Raw genomic sequence first — 14,470 nt, 5'->3', positions numbered from 1 at the left:
GTTTATGCACAAAATAAGCTCATATATTGGATGCAAGGTTTTCAGTAGAAGCAGAACAAAGGAAATAAAGGCTATATGTAAAATCACAGAATTTAAGAGTTGGGAAGAAATTTCAGGGTAATAATCTAACTTCATCATTTATGAAAATAGCATAAAAATGTAGGGACAACTAACTAGTCCATGAAGTAAGAGCAAACTTTTAGAAACAATAAAAAAAATTGAAATTAAACTTATCCAGAAATATCCAGGGTACAGGTCTACTTAATAATTAAAATATGTGTTTTCTCATTCCCCTTTTTGAGAGAACTACTTGAGTTCATGTTTTTTCTGTTTATTACTTATTTTTGTTTTACTCAGGGACTTGATCGGCCCCAATCTCATTTTTCTAATATATATATATATATGCTCCTTCTTTCCCTTGCTGTGTTTCTTCTACCCAGTCTGCTAAACAATGCTGCATGCACTATGTGGTTATCCAAATATATCATGTTCTTTCAGACTTTAGGACAATAGTATATGTCACTTCATCTCCATTATCATATTTCTCCTATGGTGACAACACAGGCATCTAATTAAAGAAAATTTAAATGTTTTAACTTCTAAAAAATCCTTCCAAATTTACCCACAATGAAAGCACTGTTTACAATTACCAACATACGGAAGCAACCTAAGTGTCCATCAGCCAATGAATGGATAAAGAAGATGTAATGTGTGCATGTATATATATGTGTGTGTGTGAATATCGTCGTTGTTAACTTGCTATGTCCAAAACTTTTGGGAGCCCATAGACGATCCCCTGCGGGCTTCTCTAAGAGATTTCTCAGGCAAAAATACTGGAGTGGGTTGTCATTTTCTTCTCCTGGGGATTGTCCTGACCCAGAGATCAAATCTGTGTGTCCTGCATTGGCAGGGGGATACTTTACCATGGAACCATCAGGGAAGCCCCAATGGAATTATTCAGCCACAAAGAAAGAATGAAATTCTGCCACCTAAAGCAACATAGATGTACTTAGAATATATTATACTTAGTGAAATGAGTCAGAGAATGACAAATACTCTACTATTACTTTTATGTGAAATCTAAAAAATAGAACAAATGAATTTATGTTAACAAACAATAACAGACTCACACATACAGAGAACAAGCTAGTGGTCTTCAGTGAGGAGAGGGAAATGGGGAGGAAAGAGCCAAGGGAATGGAATGAAGAGACACAAACTATTATGTATAAATAAGCAACAAGATTTCCTTTCTACAAGAGGAAATATATCCATTATTGTCTATTAATACTTTAAATGGAGTACAATCTATAAAAATAGTGAATCACCATGCTGTATAACTGAAACAAATACAATATTGTAAATCAACTATATTTCAATAAAAAAGAAGTAAAAATTAAAAATAAGGGAACAAGGATGCATCCTTAATCCATGTAACACAAGGATTTTCAGGTACATGTATTCTGAGAGGTGGGAGTAATTAAAGACAAGGTTTCTACAATTAATCTCTTTTTTATGACCTATAACTTTTTAAAAACATATTTTCAGAAAACTTACCACATACATTTTATTTGCAGTTCTGTATATTAAAATCTACTGACTGTGAGGACAAATATTAAAATTAAAATTCCATTTGTGATCACTATCACACTATAAGGAGAAAAGGATATTAGTGTGGGAACTGTGGAGAGATAGAAGGTAAAGTGAATCAAAAGGAATGGGAGCTCAACTATACACAGGAGATGACACGAGAGATAAGTAAACAGATGAGGTCTAGTGAGAGCCTGCTTACCACTGACAGAAGAGTTACACACACAGAAAGAGGAAAAACTAGAATAAGATACTGGGTAAGAAGATAGTGTGAACTCACTGCTTTCAGTATATACATAGAGCAATATGCATACAGAAAAACAGAGATATAGGTATGGCTATGCATACATATAGAAATTAATATGGATTACACAAATGTTCAAACTACCACAAAATGTTCAAACTACCACACAATTGCACTCATTTCATATGTCAACAAGATAATATTAAATAGAAAGATAATGCTCAAAATCCTTCAAGCTAGGCTTCAACAGTACATGACCCAAGACCTTCTAGATGTAAAAGTTTGATTTAGAAAAATCAGAGGAACCAGAGATCAAATTGCCAACATCTATTGGATCATAGAAAAAGCAAGGAAATTCCAGAAAAAAAAATCTACTTCTGCTTTATTGACTATGCTAAAGCCTTTGACCTTGTGGATAACAGAAAATTGTAGAAAATTCTTAAAAGAGGTGGGAATACCAGACAACCTTACCTGCCTCTTGAGAACCTTTATGAGGTCAAGAAGGAACAGTTAGAACTGGACATGGAACAATGAACTGGTTCCAAATTGGGAAAGATGTGCATCAGGTTGTATACCTTCACCCTGCTTATTGAATTACAATGCAGAGTACATCATGAGAGATGCTGAGCTGGGTGAAGCATAAGCTGGAAGCACAAAATTTCTAAGGAGGCAGGTAAGGTGGTCTGGTATCCCCAACTCATTAAGAATTTTCACAGTTTGTTGTGATCCACACAGTCAAAGGCTTTGGCATAGTCAATAAAGCAGAAGATGTGTTGTGTGTTTTTTTTTTTTTTTTCCTGGAATTCTCTTGCTTTTTCTATGATCCAACGGATTGTTGGCAATTTGATCTCTGGTTCCTCTGTCTTTTCTAAATCGAACTTGATCATCTGGAAGTTCCCAGTTCACGGACTGTTGAAGCCTAGCTTGGAGAATTTTGAGTATTGCTTTGCTAGCATGTGAAATCAGTGCAATTCCATGGTATTTGAACATTCTTTGGCATTGCTTTTCTTTCTACGGGATTATGGAATACTATAGTGACTCTTTTTCTTTCAGCACTTTAATGTTGTGGTTTCTTCATTATCTCAGGCTTGGAGTGAGAACAAACCCTCTCTCTTAACATAATGTACCTCATCTGAATTTTAAGGAGTTTGTTTATGATGGACCTTGATGTGGTTTTCTTTCTGTTTCTCATTATTTTAGCTACTTAGATTCTTTTCTCTATGTGTTTATTGTTTTCAACAGGTTTAGAAAGTTTCTATCCATTATTTAAACATTATTTTTGTTTTGCATTTTGCATTTATTTAAATATTATTTTGCTAATGTTTTTTCTTTTATGGACTCCAATTATATTGTATACCATATCACTTAAAAATGTCTCACACAATTAATGGTCTGTTCACTTTTTTTCATTCGCTTTTCTCTTTGTTTTATTTTAAAGTGCTACTATTTCTCTGATTCTTTGTTCACTAATCTTTCCTTCTACAAGGTCCAATTACTTTAATTCCATCCAAAGTATACTGGATAGATTCATATTAGATTCACTTCATTACTAGATCTTAGAATTTGTCTTTTTCAAACATTGCTAAGTATAACTTTATATCTATAAATATAAATAAATATATTTATTTATATATAAATATATTTATATATAAATAAATATATTTATTTATAGATATATATAAATGTATTTATTTATAAATATATATCTCTAAATATAATTTTCTATATCTCAAATGACATGATTTTTTCTCAACCTTCTTGACTATATTAAATACAGTCAGAATAACTTCTTAATATCATGCACAGTAATTCTATCAGTGTTTTGTTTGCTACTTTTAAAATCTACTTTCTTTTTTAAATTTTATTTTTAATATTTTATTAAAATATTATTAACAACTAAAAGGTGTATCTATTTAGGTTATACAAGGTGAATTTTATAGGTGTGCAATGTGTTGATCTCAGCCTTGTGTGAGATCTGAAAATCATTCCCTTCAGTTCTCCTGGATAATCCTTTCCCAGACCTCGCTTATTTCTTCATACACCTGCACTGATCAGTACTCAGCTGAAAGCAGAGGGGTGTCCCTTTAGAGCTCTCACTCTTTTTTCTGTAGCTTCCTCCTCTCTGGATTTGGACTGGAAAACTAGCTGCCTTGTTCTCCCTGGTCTCTCAATTCCATCTTCAAATCCTTTCCCGATCGGCTTGCTCTCCCTATCTTATTACCTGGAAATTCATCACTCAGAGAAGTAAGTTGGGAAAATTAAAGGGTTCACTTCATTTGTTCCTCATCTCTCAGGGATCACTGTCCTATGTTGTTTGACGTTCAATATCTTAAAATTGATTTTTCACACTTATTTCTGTTTTATTTTTATTGCTTCAGGTAGAAAGGCAAAACACCGTCCCTGTTTCTCCTTCTTAGTCAGAAGCAGAAATCTAATACTCCCCACCTTTCTCTTTTCCCCATCAGAAAACAAATCAATTCAGTTCAGTCAATCAGTTGTGTCTGACTCTTTGCAACTCCATGGACTGCAGCACACCACGCTTCCCTCTCGAGCACCAACTCCCAGAGCTTGCTCAAACTCATGTCGATCAAGTCAGTGATGCCATCCAACCATATTAAACAAATATTTCAGTATATTCCAGAATGGGTGGCAATGGAGTAAAACTGAGAAAGAAAGTAAATAGAGAGAGACAGAGAGACAGACAGCTAAGAGAGGAGGAGAGATTTGGGGGTATTTTATGCTAATATTCCTAAGAGCTGCCACAGTGATAGGACTAGACATGAAATAAAGTAACAGATGCTGCTCAATATAATTGAAATCACAAGTAAATTCAAACAAACTAAACTTACAATCTAGCCAGAATAAAGATCGAAAACTGACTGTGTAGCCAAGACATGGAAGCAACCTAAGTGGTCATTGACAGATGAGTGGATAAAGAGGTGATATATATACAGAAAGGAATATTACTCAGCTATTAAAAAGAATGGAATAATGTCATGTGCAGCAACATGGATGGACATACAGACTGTCATACTAAGTGAAGTAAGTCAGACAGAGAAAGACAAATACTGTATGATATCACTTTTATGCAGAATCTTAAAGAAGATAGACATGAACTTATAAAACAGAAACAGACTTACAGGCTTAGAGAATGAACTTACTATTACCAGGGGAGAAGGAGGGAAGGGGAGGAATAGAGAGGGAGTTTGTGACTGACATGTACACACTGCTGTATATGAAATGAATAATTAGCAAGGATATACTGTATAGCAAAGGGAACTCTGCTCAGTATTACTAACAACTTAAATGGGAGAAGAATTTGAAGATTAATAGATACATAAACATATTACTGAATCACTTTGCTGTAAACTTAAGACTAACACAACATTTTTATCAATTACATTCTAAAATAAAATAAGTTGACTGACAGGTGATCTTTCAGAAGTAGTAAGAAAGAATTTTATTATAAGTATAATAAATAAGTTATCTGTATTTCATAGGAAAGAAAATCAAGCTAGCATGCTTAAACAATAGCCTAAGATCACTCAGCTTGTGCAGACAAAAATCAAATTGGAATTCTATATTCCAAATCACAAGTGTTCTGTTCTTTTTATTTTCCCCTTCACTTCAACTCTGACCAATTATAGGAAAAGGAAGCCAATCATTTTATACATATTTGTCCCAAACTTCTGCATAGACAATATCATCCACACCTAGGGCTCAATTTCCATCACTGAGCAAAGGACTTTTTAATATACAGCTTGAGTCCTGATTTCTCTCCTGGACTTCACTAATCTGTCTTCACCTGAAAGTCTAACCATCCACACAGTCAACCAGTCATCCAACTTACATCGTTACCTTCATGAAGTCATCATGCTTAAGCTTCTCCTCTATTTCAATCAATGCTTGCATCAGAGTTCTTTTCTTACACTAGTGGAATCATTGCTGATGACTATCCATACGTGAAGGATCCTCAAATCCAATACTGTAACCATGAAGTTCCCATATTCATCCTATCTTTTCATCTCATTGCTTTCTAAGCCTTCACTGCCTCTATGTACATTGTCTCCTCGGTCCTTTAATTCATTTCTCCCATTCTCAATTGATCCTCTATACTGTCGAAAGGCCAATCTTTCTAAACCTAACATCTTAGCCTGATCACATCACAGGAGTATGAGAAAATATTCACTGACCTGCTCTTTCTACAGAAAAAAGCCCAGTATGATAGGATTGTTGACAAACAGGCTTCATCAAACCACTTCACCTGCATCTCTTAAACAAATGCTCATCAAAGTCCTGAGGGGATCTCTCTCTTCCCTCACCTTTGATAATAAAAAGTACTAGCAATTGGTTGCTGGTTTTTAATTTGTTTTCTCATCTGATTGTCACAGCTTCACAATGTAGACATCGCAGCGTCCATCTTCCAAACCACAGGCCAAGTTCTCATACAGAAGAAGCCACTAGCCTTGACTTCCAATTTCCTCTTTATATCGTATGTAAAAAAGAAATAAATAATGGTAACACCACCCTAATACTAAATGTATTAAAATATATTAAACATGTATTAAATGTGTTAAAATAATGTATTAAATGTAATAAAATAACCAATTAAGAAATACTAGTCATAGGAAAAAGCTGACTTAAAACTCAACATTCAAAAAACTAAGATCACGGCATTTGGTCCCATCAATTCATGGCAAGTAGATGGGGGAAAAAGTGGAAACTGTGACATTTTATTTTCTTGGGCTCCAAAATCACAATAGATGGTGACTGCAGCCATGAAATTAAAAGATGCTTACTTCTTGGAAGAAAAGTTATGAGAAACCTAGACAGTATATTAAAAAACAGAGACATTACTTTGCCAGCAGTGGTTCATATGGTCAAACTTGTGTTTTTTTTTTCCCAGTAATCATGTACAGATGTAAGAGTTGGACCATAAAGAAGGGTAAGCATCAAAAAATTGATGTTTTCAAATTGTGATGCTGGAGCAGGTTCTTGAGAGTCCCTTGGACAGCAAGGAGATCAAACCAGTCAATCCTAAAGGAAATTATCCTGAATATTCATTGGAAGGACGGATGCTGAAGCTGAAGCTCTAATACTTTCACCACCTGATCTGAAGAGCCAGTTCTTTGGAAAAACCCTAATGTTGGGAAAGATTGATGGCAGAGGAGAAGGGGACATCAGAGGATGAGATTCTTGGATGGCGTCACTGACTCAAAGGATGAGTTTGAGCAAATTTCAGGATATAGTGAAGGACAGGGAAGCATGGTGTACTGCAGCCCAGGAGGTCTCAAAGCGGCAGATATGACTTAGAAACTGAACAAGTCATAGGCAATAAAAATAATGAGCAATCCACCATTATCTATTATGTGGACTATAGAAGTTTATTAAAATCAGGCAGACCAAGCCACAATACTAACATCTATAATGGTATCAGAAGAATTAAGAGGTCTTCAGTAAGTGAACTTATAATCATAGGCTTATAGACACTTGAAGTCAGTTTCAGAAAAGTACCTACTTGGAGATAATAAACCCAAGGTCAGATAACAGAAAATTTTAAAAGGAATGCAATTTTTACTTTAGGAAGGCTGCATATAGAAATAGAGTTTTGGGGGCTTGGTTAACTTCTACTTTGTCATTCATACATCAGATTCTCTCTGACCTTATGAAGACAGTGAAAATCTAATCTTTGAAGGAAGGCAGATGAGTGAATATGACAAGTTGGAATTAATAATTATCTTAAGTCTCATGACAGTGTTAGCTTTTATTTATATATACTTATGATACCTCCATTCTTTCACCTTTCTATTATTGCTCCAATGGCCATAAATCATTGCTTTCAAGTATTATTATCAGATAATTACTGATCAGTTCATTGACTCCAATCTAACTACCTGAGGTTGTTGCTCTTTGGACAAACTAGATAAATCTTTGTTATAATTTGCTAACACATCCTAAAATTAATCCCAGTACATCTTCTATTTCTTTCTTCTATACAAATGGGCAGTCCTCAACTTGAGTCCAAGTCCTTAAAACAATTCTACAGATATTATTAATGACTCCATGATATAAAACCAATAAGTTTTGTACATTTAGCCATCTGGCCCAGACAGGGATTACAAATGCTGTGAAAGTTTCTAAGTATACATTTTAATTCTTTGTATATTGTGGTTTATATAATAAGATATTTCACATATTTCAATATTTTATACCCATTTAATAGGCTTTTATTATTGTAACATCTATAACACAGATTTCATGTCTTTTTGTTAATGAGTTCATCGATACCATTGGATTTAAGGAACCAGGTGTCTGGAATAACAGGATTAAACAGAGTACTAATAGTTTCTGAATAGTCATTGGAAGGACTGATGCTGAAGCTAAGCTCCAATAGTTTGGCCACCTAATGAGAAGAGTAGACTCATTAGAGAAGACCCTGATGCTGGGAAAGATTGAAGGCAGGAGGAGAAGGGGATATCAGAGGATGAGATGGCTGGATGACATCACTGACTCAGTGGACATGAGTTTGAACAAGCTCCAGGAGATAGTGAAGGACAGGGGAGCCTGGTGTGCAGCAAACCATGGGGTCACAAGAGTCAGACACTACTGAGCAACTGAACAACACCAGCAACTACTAGTAGTTTCACTGAAACACCTTTTATCTTCTTGTGAATTTACTAAAAAAAAAAAAAAAAAAAAAAAAGTCAGCATCTGAAGACTAACAAAATGCCAATAAATTCTCTGATATTTTTTTTTCCTTGACTGGCACTCATCCGCTCTACTTCTATTCAGGATATATTTCTGGGGATATTTTATATCTGTATATAGATGCTCACATCACACACACACATATATGCATACAGAAACATACCCACACATTTAAAACACAGCCACACATTTAGAGAATATGTAATTATTTCTATTCCATTTAGTTATGTTAAAAACGAGTTCATACTAGTTTGCTAATTCTGTCATAACAAAACATCAGAGACTGGATGGCTTAAACAACAGAAATTTATCAGGTCATAGATTTGGAAGCTAAAAGTCCAAGATTAGGATGTTAGCAGGTTTAAAGTCTTCTGAGGCCTCTGCTTGGCTTCTAGAGAGTCACCTTCTCACTATGTGCATTCAAATTTTCTTTTCTTATAATGACATAAATCAGATTGTATAAGGGCCTACAACAACAGCCTTGTTTCAATTTAATCACCTTTTTAAGGTCGTATCTTCAAATATAGATGCATTCTGAGGTACTGGGTGTGTGTGGGAGTGGGGGATGGGGGGCTAGGCCTTCAACATTAGAGTTTTGAAGGGACGTAATTCAGCATTAAACAGAGGCTAATAATAAATTAGCTAAAAATCTAGTAAAGTAATTACATTCACATATTGTTGTTGTTGTATCAGTTGTTGTTCAGTTGCTCAGTCATGTTCAACTCTTTGCAACCCCATGGACTGCAGCACACCATTGAGTAATGCTATCCATTGAGTCGGTGTTGCCATCCAACCATCTCATCCACTGTCATCCCCTTCTCCTTTTGCCTTCAATCTTTCCCAGCATCAGCGTCTTTCCTAATGAGTCAGCTCTTCGCATTAGGTGGCCCAAGTTTTGGAGCTTCAGCTTCAGCATCAGTCCTTCCAATGAATATTCAGGATTAATTTCCTTTAGGATTGACTGGTTTGATCTCCTTGCAGACCAAGGGACTCTCAAGAGTCTTCTCTAACACCACAGTTCAAAAACATCAAGTCTTCAGTGCTCAGCCTTCTTTATGATCCAACTCTTCACATCCATTTGCATATTACATGTACACAATTTTGAACACTCACCAACATACGAACTTAATGTTATAATTACATTGTAAATTTACATTGTACATATATATTACAAAGTTATATTTACAATGAAGTACCACCTCACACTGATGAGAATGGCCATCATCAATATGTCTACAAATAATAAATGCTGGAGAAGCTGTGGAGAAAAGTGAACCCTCCTACACTGTTTGTGAGGATGCAGATGGTACAGCCACAATGGAGACCAGTATGGAAGTTCTACAAAAAACTAAAAATAGAGTTGCCATAGAACATTGCAATCTACTCCTGGGTATATATACAGAGAAAATGCTAATTCAAGAAGATACATGCACCCCAATGTTCATAACAGCAATATTTGCAATAGCCAAGACATGGAAGCAACCTAAGTGCCCACTGACAGATGAATGAATAAGGAAGACATGTACATAAGGAATACATATACAGTGTAATGTGACTCAACTCTAAAAAGGATAATGCAATGTCATTTGCAGCAATATGGCTGGACCTAGAAATAATTATACTAAGTGAAGTAAATTAGAGAAAGACAAATAGATGATACCACCAATTTGTGGAGTCTACAAAAAAATGATTAAAATGAATTTATTTACAAAATAAACTCACAGACACAGAAAACAAGCTTATCATTACCAAAAAAAGAAAGGAGGATGATGGATAAATTGAGAATTTGAGGTTAACTGATTGCTGTTGTTGTTTACTTACTATGTTGTAAGTTTACTTACTATGTTGTACTATGTTGTTGCTGTGTCTGACTCTTTTGCAACCCCATAGACTATACAGCCCACCAGGCTCCTCTGTCTATAGGATTTCCCTGGCAATAATACTGGAGTAAGTTGCCATTTCCTTTTCTAGGGGATCTTCTCGACCCAGTGATAGAATCTGTGCCTCCTGCATTGTCAGGCAAATTCTTCACCACTAAGCAACCAGAGAAGCCTGAAGTTAATAGATACCCAATTACTTAATACTACACACAAAACAGATAAATAACTAGGACCTACTATACACATGGGGAAATATATTCAATATCTTATCACAACCTACTTTGGAAAAGAATCTGGAAAAGATTCTGAAAAAAAATACACACACATAACTGAATTATTTTGTTATATACTTGAAACAATATTAATCAACTATATTTCAATTTTTAAAAATTTTACATGTATTCCCCGTCCCGATACCCCCCCCACCTCCGTCTCCACCTGATTCCTCGGCTGATTCATGTCAATGTATGACAAAAAACACTACAATATTGTAAAGTAATTAGCCTCCAGCTAATAAAAATAAATGGGGAAAAAAATTTTAGAAAGAAATCAAAATAGCACTAAACCAACAAAAATAGTTATATCTAACCCTATAACACCAAATAAAAATTAAAATTTGTCATCATGAGACTATTTGTTTAAGATCAGATAAACTTATGCATGATACATTGATATTACTTAGACTCTCAGTGATTAGTCAAAGAAGAGACTTAGAATATTGCACATCACATTTAAAAATGAGTGTCCACCCCAATTATCTCCTGATATATATAGAGACCACTAAATATCCCTTAATATTTATAGATATCATTTGCTACTAAAGACTGAAAGAGCACAAACAGAGTTCCTAACCAGCAATTTTTTCACAGCCACTTTCACATCTCTGTTCCGTAAACTATAAATGATAGGATTCAGCATGGGGGTTAAGCCAGCATATACCAAAGCTATAAATTTATCTACTTCCTGTGAATGTATAGTTGATGGCTTCAGGTACATAGAGAGAGCTGTCCCATAGAATAAAACCACTACACTCAGGTGGGCTGCACATGTTGAAAAAGCTTTGCTCCGACCATCCAGTGAGCTGATTCTTAGGATGCTAGAGAGGATGAATGCATAAGAAATACAAATGAGGAGCATTGGCATAGGAAGAAGAAGTACACTGATCACCAGCATGATTAACTGCACCTTGGAAGTGTCTACACAAACCAGTTTCAGGACGGCCAGAATCTCACAAGTGAAATGATTGATGACACTCCTTCCACACAGTGACAGCTGCAACACAGACACAGTTTCCACCAGGGCAGTGAAGGAGCCTGTCACCCATGAGCCAGCTGCAATCTGAACACAGATCTTCTTGTTCATGATGATGGGGTATCTCAGGGGGTTGCAGATGGCTACATATCGGTCGTACGCCATCACAGACAGGAGCACACACTCAGTGGAGCCCATGGCCAGAGAGAAGTACATCTGAGAAGCACACCCTGAGAATGAGATGGTGTTTTTCCCTGAAATAAAGTTTGTCAGCATTGGAGTCAGGGCAGAAGCAGTATACCAGATGTCCAGACATGACAGGTTGCTGAGGAAGAAGTACATGGGTGTGTGTAGGTGAGAATCCAGGACACTAACTGAGATCAGAATAATATTACCCAGTAAGGTGATCAAGTACATCAGCAAGCACAGCACAAATATGATGACTTCAATTTGGGGATAGTAAGTAAATCCCAGAAAAATAAAATTAGAAATGACTGTTGCATTTGTCTTGTCCATTTTATTCTTCTTTGTTCAACTGTAATAGTGAATAAAAGTATATATGGCCTATGTTTAAAATTTACACTCTACCAACTTTCAAGGAGTTTTTGGTAGAGGAACTTTAAAGGGAGAATTGCCTTCCAATATTACTAGCAATATTCATTCACTCATCCAACATTTACTGAATACACTCTAAGGCACTGAGAATCTAGAGTGAAGTTATACAAGTTCTTCTCTCAAGCAAATCAAAATCAAGTAAAAGACACACTCAAGTAAATTAAAAGTTACAAGAACATGATATACATATGCACCAAGATACAAGGCGAACATAGAGACAAATGCTAACCTATGTCAGGGGTATTGCTTAGTAAGATATTTTGAGATTTGTTTGAATCAAAATATGAACTGGCCTCAGTCAAGGTAAAGATTAGAAGATGTTTCTGGGCAAAGAAACATTTTTTTTGTTGCTGTAAAAGTTGCAACAGGAAAGGTTTTGGTTGCATTCCAAAAAGTTTCAAATTATGTGGGAAAAAAAAAAAACACAGATGGAAATGCCACACACTAAGGAATATGAAGAGGAGATTAGCAAGTGTCCACTTACTCTAATGCTATGTGATATCTATCTTCAAGAAGGCATTTTTGACTATGGAATAATCTTGAACCCATCCTTTTTAGAAGGTTAAGTAATTCATAATGTAAAGCAAATTATTTACAATATATCTCACAACTCATCAATTATGGAAGTAAGTTTGAAAACCACTGTCTTTCAAGATAGAGTTCAAACAAATTCAGTCACAAATTACACAAGCCTCACATTCTCATCGTTGAACATTCTCAACATCAGAACTTCTCTGATCTCATCTTCCAGTACTCTACTTCTACCTTCTGGTCTAAAGCAACAACCACTCTGTGGTTCCACATTCTTAGCATGCCAATTTATTTTTTATATATTTTAATCTACAATTATCTATCTGAAGTACTCTTCCTTCCCGGCCCCAATCTTAATTTTCTTGAATACTTCAATTAGTTATCAAAACTATATGTCATAAATCATAAGTACAGCTGCATTCTTTGTACACAGTTATGTTGTTCAAGTATATCACACTGACTGTACCCAGATATGCACATCCCTATTGCCGTTGCAGTGGACGCTGAGCTTGTGAAGAGATTGTTCCTGACAATACTAACAAAGTCATAAGTCATATTTAAGATTTTTAATTACATATGCCTGCTTTGAACATGGCAAGTTTTTGATACGTGTTAAGATAAGTGCATTTTCACTGTGGTTCTCTGTGTCAACATAAAAGCCTGAAGACCTCTGAACTTGTTATACACATCTGCAAATTTCTCTGATCATTTCTCTGATCTTAAAGAAACTAGTTGAATTAAGAAACAAAATGATTAGCTCTTAGTTTTAAGTATTTGATATACAGTGATATGTGAAAAAGACAATGATTACTTGTGCTCTTAGAAGAGGAAGAAATACTTTCCAAAAGGTCATCTTCTGTAAGGAATTAGAGCACTGTCCTCAGAGTCTGAGGTTTTAGGCTCTGAACCCAACCATGCTATTTACTGGCAAGCAAAATTTAGCAAATCACTTGACCTCTTTGAAACTTGATTTTACGGGCTCTCTGGTGGCTCAGCAGTAAAGAATCTGCAAGCGATGCAACAGACACAAGTTTGATTTGTGGGTCAAGAAGAAAGCCTGCAGGAGTGCATGGCAACCCCCTCCAGTATGCTTGTCAAGAAAATTCCATGGACAGAGGATCCTCACTGGCTACGATCCATGGGGTCACAAGGAGTTGGACCCAACTGAAGGGTAATAATTTCTATCTTGTGCAGATTTGCAAGATCTAGATTAACTTGCTTCAAATTCTCCCTCAATAGCCCCAATTCCATGATCGCTTTAATGTTTCACAGAATCACAATAGTGGTTTATGATTTCATGTTCTCCCCGCTTTCCTGAAGCATAATTGCCTCTACGCTGCTACAGTGCTGGCCCACACTGACTCAGATTTTTAAAACATAGCAATTTTTTCATAATCTATTTAAATTTCAACCTCCAATCCATGTATGAAAATGAAACACTTTACCAGTTATTTCCAGAAAGGCAACAGTGAGACATGTCTGGTCTCTAACATCCACTTTGGTCAGCATATACGTCCACTCCACTGAGGGTTTCTCTATGGGGTTTTCCCCACCCAGCACTCAGTTTTCTTCTCCTGGCTCTGGGCCCTCATGGCCTCCCTCCCATCACCTGCTCTTTTGTCTGCTTTTAGAAACACAACAATGAAGTCTTCTC

The 14,470-nt window shown here is 35.7% G+C and overlaps 1 protein-coding gene across 1 annotated transcript; it reads right to left on the bottom strand.

Moving 5' to 3' along the window:
• Nucleotides 1-11,226: 11,226 nt before the first annotated feature.
• Nucleotides 11,227-12,217, bottom strand: LOC110152178 (olfactory receptor 13F1-like). Its single transcript, XM_020915735.2, has one exon. The coding sequence runs from the start codon at nucleotides 12,184-12,186 to the stop codon at nucleotides 11,227-11,229; it is 960 nt and encodes a 319-aa protein (XP_020771394.2). The 5' UTR covers nucleotides 12,187-12,217.
• Between the last annotated feature and the right edge of the window lie 2,253 nt (nucleotides 12,218-14,470).

Source organism: Odocoileus virginianus, chromosome 31 (genome assembly GCF_023699985.2).
Source record: "Odocoileus virginianus isolate 20LAN1187 ecotype Illinois chromosome 31, Ovbor_1.2, whole genome shotgun sequence".
NCBI classification, from domain to species: Eukaryota; Metazoa; Chordata; class Mammalia; order Artiodactyla; family Cervidae; genus Odocoileus; species Odocoileus virginianus.
Note: the sequence above shows the minus strand (reverse complement) of the source record. Positions and strands in the feature narration are given on the sequence as shown.

Excerpts from the sequence above, each read along its gene's own strand:
- LOC110152178 (XM_020915735.2), bottom strand. The coding sequence starts at position 12,186 with ATGGACAAGACAAATGCAACAGTCATTTCTAATTTTATTTTTCTGGGA.